The 20,244-nt window shown below is 40.0% G+C and overlaps 2 protein-coding genes across 3 annotated transcripts in view; both read left to right on the top strand.

The window, feature by feature from the left end:
• The window catches only part of LOC117942249 (rho guanine nucleotide exchange factor 17-like), a 61,022-nt gene extending 56,039 nt beyond the window's left edge, over positions 1 to 4,983 (top strand). For both annotated transcript variants that reach the window (XM_034867639.1, XM_034867638.1), the window contains 3 exons: positions 142 to 237; positions 558 to 740; positions 875 to 4,983. In XM_034867639.1, the coding sequence (XP_034723530.1) occupies positions 142 to 237; positions 558 to 740; positions 875 to 1,083 (488 nt within the window). In that variant the 3' untranslated portion in view covers positions 1,084 to 4,983. The remainder of the gene's footprint in view (positions 1 to 141; positions 238 to 557; positions 741 to 874) is intronic.
• Positions 4,984 to 7,020: 2,037 nt separating this feature from the next.
• relt (RELT TNF receptor) overlaps positions 7,021 to 20,244 on the top strand; it is a 27,496-nt gene continuing 14,272 nt past the window's right edge. Inside the window, exon 1 of the mRNA XM_034865808.1 lies at positions 7,021 to 7,201. The gene's annotated coding sequence lies outside the window, so the exon portion shown is untranslated. The remainder of the gene's footprint in view (positions 7,202 to 20,244) is intronic.

The raw sequence follows: 20,244 nt of genomic DNA, 5'->3' as shown, positions 1-20,244 counted from the left end.
TCTCTCAATCTCTCTCTCTCTCTCGCTCTCGCTCTCTCTCACCTTTACTCTTCATTTCATCCTCACCACTTATTCTCCCCTGACCTCCATCTCATTCTTCCTCTCCAACTATCCCACTCGTTTTTCTTTCTCTCCATTCAGGTGCAGATGCCATCATCAGACAGCACAAAGCTGCCTGTCTGAGAATCACAGCGTTGCTGGCATGTAAAGATCTGCTCTGGATCGGCACCAGTGCAGGTAAAACCCCACTTGTTAGCCTAAGAAATCAAAAACGACATTAACCTGATAATTAAACTGAATTACCATTTTGTTTCACTTTATTATAAAATCAGCTGTGTGTGACAATTCAACGGTCTAAAAACAAGCATAGAGTACATTCACATTCAAACATATATATATATATATATATATATATATATATATATATATATACACACACACACATAATAGTTAGTGTTTATGTTTTCAATGGTAGAATTTTTTTTTTTTTTTTTACATTGATCAGTGTGTGTTGGGTTTAAAAAGAAAGCACATTTTAAGATAGTGTTCTTCTACAGGTGTGGTCCTTACGCTGGTGATCCCAGCAGTGAGCTCTGGAACTGGGACTGGCACACTGAAATCTCCCCAGGTGCCGATGGGCTCGGCTCATGGACACACGGGCCATGTTCGCTTTCTGACATCAATCGAACTACCTGAAGGGTTTGACATGAACTTCCCTCCTATGGCAACTGACTCCACAGGTAGTATTTTTTATTTTATTTTTTATATATGTGCACTCTTGTCTACTTCTGCAGAAGAAAAATGCAACTCCTTAACTGAAGTTTCATCTTCATACCTTCCCTTGAACTTTAATCCTATCCTCCCTGTTTTCTAGGCAACCAATCCCAAAGCGGCAGCACAGTTGATGGGAACCTCCAAAGACGTGACTCTTCGCGTCGCCGAGCTTCTGCCCTCATCCCTTCAAAAACCAACCACCTAGTAATTTCCGGTGGCGACGGCTATGAGGACTTCAGACTGACCAATAGCAGTGAAACAATCGGACGGGATGACAGTACCAACCATCTTTTGCTTTGGAAGGTCTGAGACGATCAAACCCCGATTAAAACAACCCACCCCTACTCCCTTTATCTGAGAACTGTGCACCTTTTGCCCACCGGATTCCTCACTTTTTGGTGTTGATGTTTTGGTCTTCTGCTCAGTCCACCGGTCTCTATGTGCACAATATGGCTTTCAACTCTCCTGGCCTTACTTATGAATATGATCACTTCAAAGCCAGTTTTCTTGTGTTAATATTTCTGATGGTGTGCTTTGTACCTCACTAAGTAGTGTCTGTGCCTGTGTAGTTGTTTGCACATAATGTCTAGCAGAGTGTCTTTAAACACAAGTCATTACTGAAGGAGACAGACGAAGACTGAGAAGGGGAGAATGAAACTTTCACACATGTATGTATGTTTAAACTGAGAACAAGTGAAGAAGAGAAAGACAGAAGAGGACTTGGACTCTGCAGAATGTCATTGCACAGGAGGTTGAAAGAAGACATTTAAGTGACACATGTACTTTTTTTGGACTTGGACATCAACCCTTTACTCCATCATTACTTCATTTTAACCTGAAGTTCAGACACAATTCCTTCAGATGATCAGAGGGAAATGTCATGTAAAAATATATGAATGGAAACTATGTATATAGTAAAACATACCAACACAGGCTGTAGTTTGATGGATATTCTGGATTGGCATCCAGTTCTACAACTACAGTAGAGCTCTTCTTGGAAGAGAGGTTCACTTGACACTTGTGAGCTTTTAAAGGAGTAAAAGACAAAGTATTCTTGTCATCTGGACAACACCCCCTAATGGCAGATCTGAGGACAGACATTTCTGGTCCTACAGTAGTAGGGTTGTAATAAAATCTACTCCAAGATCATTGCTTATAGATGTGAGACTTCTGAAATAATCCTCTCTCCTGTAGAGGGAGAGTGAATTTCATTAAAGTGCAATATGTGGCAAGGGTATCTTAACAAGGCACATGCACACAGTCACACACACATTAATGCACAGCTTTCACTCACTCAAGAAGATATTTGTGAGAAACATAAATGTGTGTTTTCCACAGATAATCAATTTGTGTCCAATTTTCTTATTTAGTTTTTTGTTGTCAGTTTAAGATGACGTGAGCGTAGATGATGCACGCTACTGGAGTTGAGTAGAAAAAAAAAATGGATTGGAGACGTTTCTCCTTAACATGACTATGCCAAAGCCTTGTATGTGTTACAGTTTTGACAATAAGGGATCTGAAAAGATTCTGTTTGCCATGAAATTTCAGTTTGTTGAGCAGAAATCAGGAGCTGGTGTTAGTGACTTCTAGGACACTATGCTGTGGTAGCAGATAACGACAGTTATGTACAGTATTTATGGTTTTGTTTTTAGCGCCTTCTTTTACAGCACTTAATTTATAGAAGATTTAGCTTTCACCTTTTGTTTTTGAATTGAAGAACATGGAGGCCCTGGCTTGATTAGCGGAATCGATTTATGGGTGTTGTTTGGTTCTGGCACACAGACCTACATAGCAAGGGTGTAACAATGCAGTTCACTCATGGTTCGGTACGATGAACAATACAGGGTTTTTGTTTCGGAGTTGTGTAACTCCATAAATGTAGGGAAACATATCCAGAAAGGAGAGGGTCTGAAGGTATTTTTGTATCTACTCATCTACTGGCTGTTTGTGAGCAAAAGACCCAGACTGCAATCCAGTCCCAAAATTCACCTCAAGTCTCCTAACGCAGCTCGATCCTCATCAACACAGTCACTCTGTTGCCTGTTTGGGTGCCCAATGCAAAGATTTGCTAATTATTTGAACTATTTTTCAGCTCCACAGTGCATATTGTGGTATTTTTTGTCACAGGAAATATAGCGCTAAGATGTACTGTTCCACCCTAATGTACGAACACTGATTTCAGTATTGACTGATGGAGAACAAAATGCATGTGGTTTATTTTTTAGGTCAGAAGGAATGCTGAGTACTTTCAGAGAGCTAAAAGTTAAGCCATTACACACACACACACACACACACACACACACACAAGGAAGTTAGCTCTCCCTTGTAATACAGCAGATGTCTGAAGGAAGTGAATAGTGACCCTGACTTGTCCGTGCACACACTCACATGTTAGCCTTAGGATTTGATTGTAAAGGCTGCGATTGTCTTTGATCCCTCCAAGCCTGAAAAACCTCACTGCACTTTGCCAGCCATCTGGGCACTTCACCTCAGCTTTCCCCTATTGCCAACACAATTTTATTAGGTTGGCTCTCCCACTGTTCAAGCAGTTAACAGTTCAGAGGATTTGGTCTAGCTAGTGCTCTTTGCCTCTGTACGTGTGTGTAAGTGTGTAAGTGTGTGTGTGTGAACGTTTTAAAAGGACAGTTAGCTTGTGGTAGCATGTGAAGAATACAGCAGAGAGTGGTTCAAGAATTTTAGCAGCTGTTACAGGACTAATTCAGCATAAAATAAAAAATAAAACTGCTTATTCGGTTTCTTGTTGAGACTCAAAAAGATAGACACCCCTCTCACGTCTGTACGGTAAATATTGAACCACAGCCAGAAGCCATTTAGCTTAGCTTAGCTTAGCTTAGCATAGTACAAAGACTGGAAGCAGGGAAATGGCTAGCCTGGCTTCTTCCAAAGGTACAAAATAAACAGTGATAGTGGTATAAAACCTCTAAGCTAACAAAAATGTTAATACAGTTAGTTCCCATGATGTTCAATTATTCCCTTACCGTCCTCTAAAGTTAAGGTAGCAGATAAGTGTTTTTTTTATGTTCTGTAGATTGACAACAAAATGAATGTGTGTTCTTGTGCCAAGACCTGAAAATGCTGTATATCTATGCTGGCTGTAGAGTAATGAAGCGCCCTGACAAATGGAGTTAGAATGTTTCCTGTGAGAAATTGAGGGGAGGAACATCTGAGAGCCAGCATCTCTAGAGCAGCGTTTGTAAAACTCTGAGTTGGGCAGCAAAACAGGGTAGCAGCACCTCGATGGTGGGTCCCCACTTTACTGAATCTTTAGTGGATCAATGAATTTTCTCAGTTTTCTGGGCTGAAACCGCTACCATGGTTAGAGTCAGTAACTTTCAATATAGCTGATTCAGAAAGTCTGTAGATTTTCTTTTAAATCAGAAAACATATTTGCCTTGAGAATATACTATTATGTTTCCTTGGTAGTTTCATAAGAATGGTTGACTGTGTAATTCTGTTTTCAGCGGGTGCATTTTAGGTTCTGAGCCCAGTGGGTTGACTTAGACTCTTTTTATTTTACGGACATACAAGCATCCACACAAACACGCCGTGTCTTAGAATTAAAATAGTGATGCTAATTTGACCCAGATTGAGAGAATGACGCATGTTGAAGATTTAAACTTAATTTTTGCCATCACATCAAACTCATTCTACCGTCACTGTAATAATCCACAGCAGACTTGTAAGTCACATCCCCATGTCTGTATGTGAAAGAAGTCTTTATTGTTGTAAATATTGGTATATATTGCCTTTTTTGTAAATAGTGCACCCACATGGTCCTCAATTGTTGATATGAATCTAATGGCATATTTTTATATATTTGTGTAAGGTTTGTTTTTGTTTGTATCCCTCCCTTCCCTTCTTCCTCTCTGGCATGCGCTGTCAGTGACATTTAAATTATAACTGTCATAGATCTTTCCAAAAGAAAGATGGCCACTTGTTGCCAGGGTGACCTAAAGGTAGAATTTTGGCATGGATGTGTTTACTGGTAGCCATATTAGCTCCAAACTGTATCTTTGCCTTGTTACGGAAATCTACACAGGAAGGAACACAACCTTGTCCCAACTCTGTTAATCCCTGAATCTGGTTGCAGTTGTCATGGTTACAGTCTATCAGAGTTAACTGTATGTAGTTGTACTCGTTTAGTCACTGTGGGTTCCTCTTTGTAATTAAATCAGTTCACTGGTGCCGGTTTGTGACTGTTCTTTCTTCAGCTGGTGAGGTGTGGGTTTCTCAAAACGGGGACAAGGGTCACTATCCGGATCTCTGGAACGAGGGTGTGATGCTCGCACAAAACATAACCGTGATACCCAGGAACACATTCATGACCAGAATACTGCTAATTTTAACCTAAATAGACGATTAATCGGGTGAAAATAATCTGTGAATGAAACGCTAATGGAAATCATTGTGTATAACAGAGCTACATTTGCCAACACTCAATTAAACTAGTGTCACGGCAGGTAGAGAGAACACACAACGAAGATCATGAAACAAGGCCGGGGCAGTCTGTTGAAGACCAGGTTTGTCATTAATTGTTGTGCAGGCCATCTAATAAACATCTGTTTACTTTATTTTAGTAACTACATTGTGCCATTTTATTATCTTTTGAAAAAAAAAAAAGTGGTTCAATGTTTTTGTTACAACCATGGAAGACATCCAAAGATTTATAGCTTGATTCAAATTGTTGCCTGTTCTTCTCTGACCCTAAAAGCCCCCCCCCCCCCATTCCCTGTTGTTTACAGTAACAACAGTTAAAATAAATAGAAGAAGATTAATCTTATGAAACCCTTCCCAGCTCCTACAGTTCTGACCATAACACAAAGTAAACCACTGTGGTTTACAAGCATGCTTCAGTGTCACTGAACTATTCATTTTACTTTAGCCCACTGACCCACAATGAAGGGCATTGTGATATGATAGCCCGGCAGTATATGGAAGAAAACTGTATGAATGCAGGCCGTTCAGGACACGCATGAAGACAAATGTTGTCCCTTCTCCCCTCATGAACACACACACACACAAGTTGCCTCCACACACAGTATTCAAACGATGCATTAAACAGTGAAGATATGGGTGATGAATGAAAGAGGCAGACAGCCGCACAGAGATTTATCTGTGAAACCAGAATGACTTTATTATTGTGAGTCATTGACCTGACTGACTCAGGACGTGGGCCAGAGGAAATCTCCTTCATTCACTTGGTAGGCAGATCTTATATTAAGTGTGTGTATTTGGAAAAGCTCTTTTTTATTTATTTTTTATCCTGCATACTGTAAGATTCAAACACATGATCCACTCCTCGGATACTTGTTTTTGTCCCCAGGCTGCTTTGACGGTCCCTGATTATAATAATTTCAACAATTCTCCAAAAACTGTGTATCTGCATGAAAGGTGCTCCAAGTGATGTTGGGTGAAGTTACTTCTATGTGACAACAAATGTTACAGCCTAAAACACACATGACATGGCTTAGAGCACCTTTAAAGGATCTGCTATTACCACAACAGCAGTGTTCTCAGTCAGAGACACTCTCAATTGAATTACTTTAATTTCATTTTTGATTGAATTGCATTTTTTGTTGTTGAGAACTTCACATCAACGTTCAGTGTACAACAAGATGATATTTTGATAAATCACAGTAGGAAAAAGGTGTAAATTATAAAATAATATACACTGTATATTATAATATTGTGCATCCTGACTCACTGTCAACCTGCCATAGCTCACTGGAGCACTTGGCACAGAGCCATCATTAGTGATGTTAGTAGGCTAACGCCTGAGCTTTTCCTACTATCACAAGGTACACTGCAATTACTTATGCAGTTAAATGACAGGTGTTGGAGAAGTGACACCACCGAACGTCACAAGCATCTATTTTAATTCAATACAATAAAAACTAAAATATTGACTGTGCAGAGGGTGGAATATTTTCACCCATATGTTTAGGAAATACCTTCAGAGTTAAGTTTTGTTAAACACACACAAAAAAAAGTTTGGAAAAGGGAATTTTTGTACATTAAAACTGTGTAAATTAGATAATTGAATAGCAATAAAAGACGAGTTTAAAAAAGTTTAAATTTTTGATAATATTTTAACAATTTGTTTACATGTATTTGTATGCTTATTTCTGTCCTAATGTCTTCTTTGTGTTCACACACACACACACACACACACACACACACACACACACACACACACACACACACACACAGAGTTTCAGTTTGCAGCTCTGACGCATTGTGAGCTCACTGAGCAGTGTGTGGAGACGGGGTAACCTCGTTTACCGGCTTTGTGGTTTTCATCCATTCTTTTTACAACAAGGCTACACCTGCCAAATCAGTCCACTACAGCTGATGAGGATCGTGCACTCTGAACACTGATTTTAGCCTGTTTTTATTCACCAAACCGGTAAGTCCACAACTTTTCAGTATATTTTTAAAAACTTGTTTTATCGGTTCTAATGGCTGCTCAAGCCGGTAGTTTAGTTTTCTCTGTCATTGCAGGCTTGTGTGAGGCTTTTCTCGCCGCTAAGCCTGTTCTACCGACATTACCACGTTTACGCACGGCGGTAATATGACATATTCATATGTTCATACGAGTTTGTCTGCGCTACGACATCGTATCGTACATTTAGATACCAGTATGCTTTTGGACGGAACTAGTCCTGCGGTAGGCCTATAGGTTTCAAATGGGTTTATATATCGAGACAGTACATATTTGAAATAATCCACCGTACGAAATTGTCTGTGCCTGAGCAACGTTTGTGATCACTTATTTTATTTATCAAAGTAGCCTATAAACGGCTTGGGCTTTGCTGTTATGTGTGTACAGGGACTTTAAATCTACTCTACCTGCTCCTGGTTTGGTCATTTGAAAGATGTTTCTGGTCATACTGTAATTAGCAACTGGATACCTTTAGTATTCTTTGAATTTACTCGACTTTTAATAACTATGCGAAAGAACCACTTTGTCTTGCTGTCTGCCTAATGACAGAGTGAGAGCATGCTTGACGCACTGTCATGGGGACGTGATGACATCACTGGTAAGATGATCCCCCTCCTCTCTTTTTTATGAAGTAAAGCGAGTCTTGGCTCTGCTTTCTTTTAATACTGTATAAATCTTTATAACATGTTATCATATGGAGACACACCAAGGTCAGTTCAGTTCAAACCCAATTTATGCAAAACAAACAAAAAACATTGCCGAAGCATGTTTCATAGAGATTGACTGAAAGAAGAAACTGTAAAAATGTAAGCTATATTATTAGTATACATTATTAAGATTAATATGACTCTCTCGCACTTTTCTCTGTAACCCTGTCTCCTTGCACACTTTAAGTGGTGTCAGCATCACATATGACACCATACCGCTGTGAATTGGACAGGATATACTGCTGTGTAATGAGCACAATGAGCAATGAGGGCAGGCTCCCTACGCACATACACACACTCACACTCACACAGATGAGATGGACATTTTTGACTGAGGGCTACTATTGTCCGAGCTTGAATTCCTGCATGATTGTATGAATAAGAGCTAGGCTTTCACTCACTCCCAACTACGGGATACGCACACGCTTCCACCAGAAGAGGGCCATGTACAGCTTCACTGTCTCGTCCTTGATAACATTGCATATTAAGAAGGATTTTATAGGATTTACAAGGTTTATTCATCAGCACAGTGTTCTCACAGCACATGTGAACAAATAACTCAATATAAAAAGAATTTTAAACACTTGACATTGCTTGTTTTACGAGAGTACAAACTTCCTGTTTCCTGTCAAGTACTTTCACCCCTGTGTGAAAAAGACAGTTATTTAGAGAGAGCTAGAGTATATGTACAGTGTGATTGGTGTGGGTGTGGGGAAATCTATCCATGGTCTTCTCTTGGTTCCTCTTTCTTTTACCATATTTTACATGAGTGGAGTTTGGGGGAGCAGAGAATAATAATGTGTGCTTTATTAATCTCGCAAGTGGAAATTACAATTTACACACTTTGTTACTATACTTATACACACTTATACACATTACACATACGCTCAGGTGAACTGCCACCTCTCCAGCTACCATTCCACCACCATACTTTGTTCCATATGTGGAGTTTAACCAGCCCAAATCCCTACGGATTGACTACTGCCCCCAAAACAATACTATGGTATCATTATAGTCACAAAAGTCTATTGGTCTAGTGTGATTGGGCACTGGGTAGACACAGACAAATTGAGAGCTCCAAAGATCAATCAAGGAATTTATTAGTTTAGGGTGCTATTTTCTAACTATTTTCAATTCAATTTTATTGATAGTATCAATTCATAACAAGAGTTATCTTGAGACACTTTACAGATAGAGTAGGTCTAGACCACACTAGACCGCATAATTTACAAGGACCCAACAGTTCTAGTAGTTCCCTCCAGAGGAAGCAACAGTGCGACAGTGGCAAGGACAAACTGTCTTTTAGTAAGAAACCTCGGACAGACCCAGGGTCTTGGTAGGCGGTGTCTGACGGCCAGTTGGGGTTGAAATGAAGAGAGGCAGTAACAGTCACAATAAAAGACAATGGAACAGTGACAAAAAAAATAGTAGTTTGTAGTTCATGGCTTAGCAGGGCACAGCAGAGCGTAGCAGGATGTAACAGGGCATCGCAGGACGTGTAGCAGGACCACAGTGACAGCTGCTACCATGATTTTGGAGCCTCCCTGATCATAGGAAACATGCTGGGGGGAAAAGAACATATGGACTCTGGGGAATGACTCCCCAGAGCTAGGTTAGTAACAAGCATTTCTGGGACACGGAGGCACACAAATGGAAAGATAAAGGAGCTGAGTGTGTCAAAGGAAGTCCCCCGGCAGTCTAAAGCTATTACAGCATAACTAAGAGAGACAGGGTAAAGAGAGGAGGCTGGTCGGGCTGTACTGCCCTACATCTCTCTAGTTTCACTATATTAATGATTATATGGTAAATTAATCTCACGACTATGAAGAAAAGCAGTTGCAATTGATTATAGATTAGTTGGTTTGAGTCATTTAAGGATTTGATTCCTTAAATGTGAATATTGTCTAGTTTCTTCTGTCCTCTGTGACAGTAAACTGATTATCTTTGAGTTGTGGACGAAACAAGACATTTGAAGACATCATCTTGTGCTTTTGGGAAACACCGATCCACATTTTTCACCATGTTCTGACATTTTATAGACCACAATCGATTAATTGAGAAAATATTCAACAGATTAATCAACTATGAAATTAATTGTTAGTTGCAGCCCTAGACAAATTATCATATTAAGGCGTGGGTAATGTTTAGCGTGTTGAAACTTACATTCTGTCCATCATATTGTGTGCTCAACTGATGTTACAGTTAACTACGCTGGGGCTGACATCTGTAATTATACTGTGAACCTACGCACACACACACACACACACACAATGAAATGAGAAATGCCTTAATTAGGAGGTGGTGTTTGTAGCCGTAGATTTATCCTAATCCAAATTTAACCCCAAGTTTACACTTTGCCTCACCCAACATTTACATTTTGCACCAAATGTGTTCTTTGTTCGAAGAGGGAAAGTTGACCAGATGAGAGGTGGAAGAGAAAAGAAGATTGAAGTGTGTATGTTGCAGCTTGGAACTATTAACAGATTGACATGTAGGGATTACCCGTGTAGTTTACCGAAAAGATATTTCAACTCTATTTAGCTTGTGTGCATGTGAAAGTCAAAGGCACAGCTTTAATTAGGCCAGCAATCCTGTCATCTGTCTGTCAATCCGTCCATCAAGCGTGGTTGGGAATGCGTCCAGACAGTCTCTCGTCCCCGTGCCACATCGGTCTGCCTGCCTGCCTCCCCAATGTCAGCCGGGAAACTCGGTGCCAAAGAAACTCCTACTGCACCGACCGCAGATCCCTGTCCAAGCTGGCTCAGTGCTCTGAGGACACAGATTGTTGGAGAATCGGATGATTACAGGGGGGACCTGGACACAAATACCTGGAAAGACGTTGGCACACACACTCTACCACTCATACACACTTACAGTATGCACATACACACCCAAGCTTGGTTACAAGTTATTTATTTTAAGGCAGGAATTGATAGACAGCAGTATCCAACATGTACACCATGCATTCTACTTCTGAGGAGGTTTTCCTCAGGAGACCACCGTGTCTCCTTTCATATTTATCTGCTTATCTGCTGTGCTCTCATGACTTTACAGCAAACTGCAAGTCATGCTGCAGATGGTTTCCGTCGGTTAATTTCATTCTTTTGAAAGTCAGAAAGTGGAAAAGAAGTTTCCATGTTTTCTTGCTCCTTTGTTTGTTTGTGCCTGAAGTTCACGAAGCATGTTTGGGGTATCATATTTGATCCCTAGCTACTATTTTCCTGTGAATTGTGTTTAACTAAAACAAAGTGATAAATGACTCCTTGTTTAGGACCAAATTACTCTTCAAAAACAATGATTTATACTGTACAATAAGGATACAAATCCAACACATTGGTGGAAAGTAACTGAGGACATTTATTCAAGTACTATACCTAGGTACCTTACTTGTAGCCTACTTGTACCACAGCTTATGATTATTTTCATTATTGAGCAATGTGTCAATCCTTTGTTGATTTAGTCTATTAAATGTTAAGAAATAGTTCAATGGCCCAAGTTCATGACCTTTTCCCTCTGCCTCCTTCATCTGCCCTCTCACTTCCCAATGTACTCTTTAATGACAGTCTTAAAAATAAGATTTCAGAAAAAAAGGAGAAAAGAGACCACAGAGGTTTGATACCTCACGGGCCAGCTCTGGGGTAGGAAAGACAAATCTGCAAAGCAACCGCAATCTGCCCGCCAAACTCGCCAGTAACCAATTGCCGGCTTTTAGTTTGTGTGTGTGTGTGTGTGTGTGTTCGAGTTAGAGATATTTTGGAGAGGATCCACACAATTCCTCTTGTGAGGAGTGCTACAGACATTCCCATTTTCAAAACCACCACTGAGTAATGACGATGTAGCCAACAAAATGGAGCCTCTTGTCTCCAGCAGCACTTTTATAGAGTTATTAAAAACAACTTAAGACACAGCATATTTAGATCCATAAATATATGTGGGTATAAGTGTGCATGTCTGTTGTTGGGATTTTCATTTTCGGGGCAAACGGCAGGGTTACTTATCTGCTTCTTTCACCGTTTTTCTAAGGAAATCCTTTCATGTGTACAAACTATTGTAGTTCACTCAGTACACATATGGCGTTGTTTAACATTCCCAGAGGTCCGGTTAGGATTCCCTACGTTCACTTAGGCCTCCGCCCATTTGACTCACCGACCCAACAGACCATTAAAATAATAGTTTGGCATTAAATACACTTATTTGCTTTCACAACGAGAGTTGGATGAGTTGAACACTGTCCTCCCTCAAAAAGTGACTGTGAGTTGGGAGAACCTCACCAACCCCGGCATAACAATCCAACATGACTGCTCGGAGCAGCAAGAGTAGTGACAGCTGTATACTGTTTTTAGCACAGCTGTCCTATTTTTGTTCCTACAGAAACACAGCACTGTCTATCTTCTATCTGTGGACATGATGGTACGGTGTTTGTACGAGCAAAATGCTACATAACGTGTTGTAACAATGGCTAACCTGCTAAGAAGCACCCCCCCCCCCCCCCCCCCCCCCCCCCCCCCCCCCCCCCCCCCCCCCCCACCATTTTCACAACTTGTAACTGGAACATGGTCAACTGTGTATCTCGAAGTGAAGAAATGCAACGAATGTACCAGTTTTAACCCAGACCACAATCTTTTTCTAAACTTAACTAATCACTTTTGTTGCCTAAACTGCGTCCGTTTCAGAACGCTTATGACCAATTTCAAATTAATTTATTAAGCGCTCCTTTGGGTCGTATTAGAGAGTAGGAATAAACAACCTATATCATCATATGTTTTGGAGGACTTATTGATGAGTCGGTACCATTCTCATATATGTCTGTTCATCATCTAGAGCAGCAGTATTTAACGTTTTTTAAGCCAAGGACCCCTTAACTGAGATGGATGGTTCAGGGGCCCCCTACTGCATATATTGTATGAAATTAAGTTGCATATTAAACTGGGCCTACATTTTTCCTAGTATCTTTTATATTTATATTCTGTGTTGTGTGACTAATGTACGTGTGCTGCTATAAAACCGTAATTTCCCATTTTTTGGGATCAATGAACTATCTATCTATCTATAACGCGTGGGCGGCCTAAAGCCTTTATTCCCTTTTAGTGCATAGCATACAAAGACATTAATTCATCAATAATTGTTGGCATGGTTTTACTAATTATGTTTTAACGTTGAACATACATGTGGCAAAGGGAATTTGAAGTGTGGCAAGTTGTCAATTAATATCATTGTGAGAACAGTCAGGGTTAGCTTTTTATGAAGTTTATCTCCCTAATTGTCAAACTTTTCCTTTAAGACACAATTCTTCTCCCTGCAAACAGCTAGCACTTCTCTTACTTATCATTTTAGCTTTAATGTGAAGACTTGTTACAACAAGCGAATAGGACATCTTACGATTAAAGTGCTCTTCAATACTCAGGAATGCAAGCAAGTTACATAAAAACTGTACAGACGGGACTAAATTCATGTTTTCTTTACCTGAGCTCAGCTTTTTGAATAATAGAGTAGTTTTCCAATGACTAAAACATGAATTAACTAAATCCTCTGTATTTGTTCGACAAATAGAGATAACATGTTGGAAGTGTTGTTTTTACACCGCATATGTGAGTTTGTGTGTGTTTGTGTTTGTGTGTGTGTAAATGATAATTGTTTAATTATAGTGCAATTGTTTGTGTGCTGACTTTTACTGTATGTGTGTAATAATTTAAGCTGTTGTGAACATAAGGAGTTGATTTACATTCACAGTTAATGATGCTGGTGATGTAAGAGAAAATACCAGACTCTCAAAAACATCTACTCTCACACAGCTTATTGCAACTCAGGTTGTTGTGCCCTTGTCAACTTTGTGTAACCAAAATTAGTTTGTGGTTGGCTTCTAGTGGGTTAAAATATTAGTAAAGCATTCTTGTCTACTTTTGGAAAAACAAGTTCTTTGCAATTCTGTCTTGTTTGTAATGAAGCAGACATAGAATTATTGAAAAACCAAACGGTCCTAAACACTTTCAAAGATTTAATTTTTAACTTAAAAAGTCTTTGCAATGTGAAAAAGCACCATTGACAGTCAGTGAAATTCATGCAAACCAAGTCAGGTTTTTATTACTTATGTAAGATGGCTTTTGAGGGGGATAGAACAATAAACATGGTGAAAGGCAACATACATTTCAGGGGGAACTGAGTCTAAAGCACATGTGAATGTATTACTTTTCCACAAGACCTGGCATCTGTTTTTAAGAAATTTTTCTGTCGTATCACCAGTTTCCATTGTGTGCATATGTATTCACAGTGGCCGTGAATTAGGATATTGCACTGTCACCTTGCGGTATTGTAGGATCTCCAATGACCGCAGAGGTATTACACTGGCTGTTAACAAGCTGAAGTCCTAACTCCATCTGTCACTCTTGCCTGTTCGTCCTGTCACCTGTTCTATCTCTCTCTCTGGTCAATCTAACCTCTCTCGTTTGACTTCAGTGATATCTGAATGACACAAGAGAGGCCTGTTAGGGTTCTGCCAGTGTACAGTTCCACTGGAAAACATGACGACTGAACACCGCGTCAACCCAAGGACAGAAAGGAGGGATGATGGACACAAAGAGTCAGTGAGAGAAAGGCATTCGCAGACACGTGTGAAGAGGCGACACCAGCCCAGTGATCAGACATTCTCCCCATAATGAGACATTGTCTAAACACTAACGTAGAAAGTGCTGTCGTAAATCAGCCTTTCATTTGGTGATAATGGGCACCTCCATTAAGTCAAACAGAGGGTATGGTTGTCCCGATCACGTCGTTGTCTTACACGTGCACATTATCTCTCGGTCCACGAAATGTCTGATGGATAATAGAGGGTAATTACCTTAAACCTTAATTTTTGCCGGCTCAGTTATTTTCTATTGTATTTCACTACGTGAGCCGTTAGATAAAGAGGTGTTCCCCAAGGCTGGACATGCTACGTGACCTAGTGGGCTTAATAGGTTACCATTATCGGCATGGTAACTTGGTGGTTGATTTATCTTTGTCAAGGCCACTTACTTCATGACAGAGAGGGACGTCTTTTGAAGTGCTTTTGAAAGGGTTTAATCTGGCATTTTTAAAGCTCCGTAAGGACAATTTAGTGCCCTTTTAGTGTTTGTTTTTTTAATTCAAAGTACACCAGTATGCATTCACATGGCCATTACTCTGTGTACCATGAGGTTAGACTCTTCAGGAAATAAGAGAAACAGCCAAGTGTTGAGCAATGTGTAGATAATCTAAGTATTTTTTAAAGGGCCATAAGCCTAAAACAAAGGATTTCTCAACCTCCAGAAAAGAAATTAATCCTTGAATGTCATTCTTTGAAAATGCATCACCACACTTGCAGAGCAATTGATAAACACAATTAAACTCAGTAGTTGGTTCGAAAAATGTTAGGATTATGTGCACTATCATCATTATTCATAGCATTCAAATAATACCATGACACAGCTAGTAAATTGAGTTTACTCCTTTTTTGCAGCAAAGCTGACCTTAACTTGGCTGAGTTTTGATAGAGTTTTACTATAGCCATTTGATTAAGCAAGGCCTAAAAGTCAGTTCAGGCAAACAACTACTGTCACAAGATTCAGTATATGACATACTTCGCTGAGTACAACTACAAATGCGTTTTGATTAGGATTAGGCAAGTAAAACTACTTCATCAAGGTTCAGGAAAGATTAAGATGTGCTTTGTTGAGTTTGGCCAAGAAACTGCCAATGCACTGCAGAATGCCTGCGTTGCAAGTTTGCACACACTGCTCCTAAACATGGAATTTTTAAAGCCCCACTCCCACTCCAGCATCCGCCGAGCCTCAGATTCAAGGTTTCCCCGCGGCAAAAGGTAATTCTTGTCACTCCCCAACCTCTGCTGTATTGAGCTCAGTGTTAACGTGCAGTAATTGACAACGTCAGAGCCTATATGCCAAATATCTACTCATATGCTGCATTCACATAACACATCTGGGTGGGCTTACTGAACTTCTGAAAGCAAAGTAAAAGTGTGGCTGAAAACCCAATGCAATTAGGTAGCAATTGCTTAAACCACAATATAAGGATTGCAACTGCATTTTAAACAAATTCAGGATTGTTTAGAGTACAAACACACTGCTAACAAGAACATTGCAAAATGGCATGGCAACATGCAAGTGATCTGCTGAAAAGAAATATACATCTGATATATATACAGAAATCCTGATCAAAATCTTTTGTTTGTGTCCAAAGAAAGTATGTTAATCTAATGTAAAATATGGAGGAATTAATTACACATATGCATTGAACAAAGTTTTATAATGAGTATGAATGAATGATGATGAATGTATGACTTTACGCTCATAGCTTAGCTTCATTATACCCAACTGCAATAACTGCAGACCTCTTACTTATGTATGTAAACATGTAATGACACATAGTGTTGAAATGCAACATTTTATTTAGACATGAAAACCCATTTATAACCCATCTGGGAAATTGTAGGGCAGAGTCTTGTAAGCAGACTGTCAATTGCTCCCTGTTGAGATAAAATTACCCCTGTCAACAGTCACAGTGAAAGTGGAGCTCCTTCAACTGCCGGAATTTCCCCAACTGCTCTCTGGACCTGAGGGTCTCCTGCACCCACACTCTTCTTGCTGCTGCCTTCCTCCGTCTTTTGGTTCAAAGACAGAAACATCTTCGCCACCAAATCGCTACTGGAATTGTGGATCATACACAATGTTCCATGTACTACACTTTTGATGAGAACACCAGATGCAGTCGTGACATGCATTCAAATATTGGCATTGTATGCCAAAAATGCTGAAAGTCTTGGCTATTTTGCGCTGAGCATCGGCGGAAAGCACAGCGAATATATTTTGGGAATAGGACGCAACCTAGCGGCGGGCGCAGCGCAGACAATGTGAATGGCCCTTAAGAGAGATGGTTCCTTTTTGACTGTTTTATCATTAGAATTTGATTAGAGGTGTAGCTTGAACATGGCTGATCTGTAAGTATGACTGACATATTTTGTGCCTGTAGTCTTGACACACTTAAAGTACATGGTGGCTTTAAAAAAGGGTTATTGCAGTCTCACGTATAATAAAAATCATGTGTACTACTTCACACTTGACTCAACATTTGGAAGCCAGTAACATGGCAGCTTGACCCAGCTTGAACCTGCTTTACCCAAGGTGTTCTACTCGTTCTCGTGTTTCCTCTTTTGAGGTTACTTTTTTCCCTTCACGGCTTCATCCAGTAGGATTTCTCAGGTCAGCTGCTACATGACATCAAGGTGCCAGAAAAAGCTTTTGCACATTTGGTATGACTCTAGTCCTCGCCCCAAAATCCACCACAGCATAGAATAATCTCCATGTTTTTGTCATGCCTTTGCCATTACTTCTTTATTATTGCTATTTTTAGGTCCCCTGAACAAAACAGAAAATGTGACTGGTCATCTGATGTTGCCGTGACTTGTTATTTGAATGTGTCAAACAACAGCGCTGAGGGTTTGGAGTAATTACTGTTTTACAGTTTTGAAAAAGTTGTCACGCTCTTCTCTTTTTCCTTTTGACGTGTTTTTGATTTTTTGATTCTGTTTTGTTGTTTTCCCATAAAAGGACCAAGGAATGGTACATGTTGGTGTCTTTTGGCTTCTTTGTTGTGTAGGCTGGGATATTCTGAGAGGTGTTAATATCTTATCATATCCTGGCCTTCCTATGCTTCTGTCTTCTCTTTCTCTGCGTCTGTGCCTTTTTTCTCTCACTTTCTTTCTGTCTCGCATTACTCCGTCTACTCACGCATCTATTTGACTTCAGCCTTCAAACTGAAGCACATGGCCGACATGGGCTTGAAGCAAGCCAGGTTATGAAAAAGGAAACATGCAAACAATAAAATGCAATTATGGGCTTGACTGACAGTTAGAAAGAACATGTGGAAGGAAAGTATGAGAGTCCAAAGATTTGAGACACAAAAGTTACTGAAAGCAGACAAAGACCTGTAGTTATCTTGACGGATTAAGTTAAGTCTAAATTGATATTTTATAATTGTTTAGTGCTTCTGTTTTGAAAAATATTTTAGTTCTAATATGAACTATAGTATATGGTTACGATTGCGTGCTCCATTATAAAACACATCCAAGTCACAATATAATAACAATAATACTACTACTACTACTACTACTACTACTGCTACTACTACTACTAATAATAACAACGTCACTTGCACTAGGTAAAGATTATTGCTGAGACTAACCGTAATGGTAAAGGTAAATTTGGCCTTCCAGACCTTTAAAGAAACGGCCATGATAAAGTAAAGCAATGCTGTAGCATACTTATAAACCATGGTTAATGGAGTGACTTTTGGCAGATGAACAATGAGACAAAGATGTCTTAAAGCAATAGTTTGGCATTTTAGATAAACACATTTGTTTTCTTCTTGAGAGTTAAATGAAAAGATCGATCACACTTTCATGTCTGTCCCTTAAATATGAAATTCCAGCTAGCGACCAGTTAGCCTAGCTTAGCATTAAGACTGGAAACAAGGCAACGGGTCGCCTGGCTCTGTCCAAGGCTAATCAAAATCTACCTATCAGCACCTGGAACCGTTTTGTTTTCCTGATTTATGGGGGACAATGTGTGGGCCTTTTTGAGCTTGAGAGTTGCTGGTTGGTGGATTTTGTTTCATTTTGAATCAAAGAATCTAGCTCTTTCCCCCACTTCCAGTTTTTAAGCTAAGCAATCTTCTCGTCTCACAAAAAAGCGTATTTCCCAAAATGTGGAACTTTTCCTTTAAAAGGTGATGGAGAATTCTGCACTGCTGTTGGTCCTTGCAGCACTTTTCCATGAATGGACTGAAGGAGGAGAAGGATTGGCGCATGTGTGCATGTAGCATGCAGGGTAAATGTTTGGCAAACTGCTGTTCCGCATTTGCAGAGTGATTTCTCATTAACCAAAATATTTGCATTTAAAAATGACATTTAGAAGTGCACAAGGGTTAGGGATTTTCAAACAGGTCGAATATGAAGTCAGCCTGCTGTATGCTAATGATTTTCAATTACATGCATTCACCACGTGTTAAATTTCACCTTGCTCTGCTGGAGTTACTAGTTTGGGTCACTGTACTTCTGGAGGTCAAATGAGATTCTTTGTGGAAAACCAACATTCCTCAACCCCTCTTACCCCTGTCCAATTTGTTACTTGACACTTTCCAAAAACAGAGGTGCTTAATTGTAGGTCCCATTTTTGTTTTGCTCTCTCTATCATTGTCGTTTTATTGATCATTTTTCCTTTTTTTGTGTATTGTGCGTGTGTGGGTGCATGTGATTTTGTATGTGCACGTGTATGACTTGTAATTAGCCTCTTGCTCTGGTCTGTATGGCATTTTAACAAATGCTTCTATATATATATTATGCTATCAAGTTCTAGCAAATCTCACTCTATGCCACTTTTTTCCTCTTTCAATCCCTCTCTCTCCCTCTCTCTTCTCCTTTACAGCTCTATCGGCCCTGCAGCCATTTTTTACCAATGGGTTTTCAGTCCTCTCTTTATCTTTCTCCCTGAAATTATGCTTCAGTAGCCTCTCATTGGCGTGAGGGCCTTGACTGACCAAAATCATAAACTCGTTACATTTTTTACTTTCTTGTTTGTGTAAGGCACAGTTTGGTGCTGTCTGGATGTCATGGCATTCAGTGTGTGTGTGTGTGTGTGTTTGTGGGTGTGTATGTACCTTGTATAGGTGTTACCTGCAACTGTGAATTACTGCACAGATAATTTGTATTTTTTTCTTCTTTTTTTAAATAAATATATATATATATATATATAAAAATCCCCCTCTCACTCTTGTGGGGTGGTATGTGTCATCCTAAAGCTCGGGTCCTCTACCAGAGGCCTGGGAGTTTGAGGGTTCTGCACAGTATCTTAGCTGTTCCTAGGACTGCACTCTTCTGGACAGAGACCTCTGATGTTTCACCTGGAATCTGCTCTAGCCACTCTCCCAGTTTGGGGGTCACAGCCCCCAGTGCTCCGATTACCACTGGCACCACTGTTGCTCTTACTTTCCACATCTTTTCTAGCTCCTCTTTCAGCCCTTGGTATTTCTCAAGCTTCTTGTGTTCCTTCTTCTTGATGTGGCTGTCGCGTGGGGCCGCCACATCCATCACTACTGCCTTCTTCTGCTATTTGTCGATCATCAAGATGTCTGGTTGGTTAGCCATCACCAGTTTGTCAGTCTGGATCTTGAAATCCCACAGGATCTTAGCTCGTCATTCTTGACTACCTTAGGAGGTGTCTTCCATTTTGACCTTGGGACTTCCAGCCCATACTCGTGGCAGATGTTCCT

Source organism: Etheostoma cragini, chromosome 3 (genome assembly GCF_013103735.1).
Source record: "Etheostoma cragini isolate CJK2018 chromosome 3, CSU_Ecrag_1.0, whole genome shotgun sequence".
NCBI classification, from domain to species: domain Eukaryota; kingdom Metazoa; phylum Chordata; class Actinopteri; order Perciformes; family Percidae; genus Etheostoma; species Etheostoma cragini.
The sequence above is the reverse complement of the archived record's forward strand: the minus strand, read 5'-3'. Positions and strand labels throughout refer to the sequence as shown.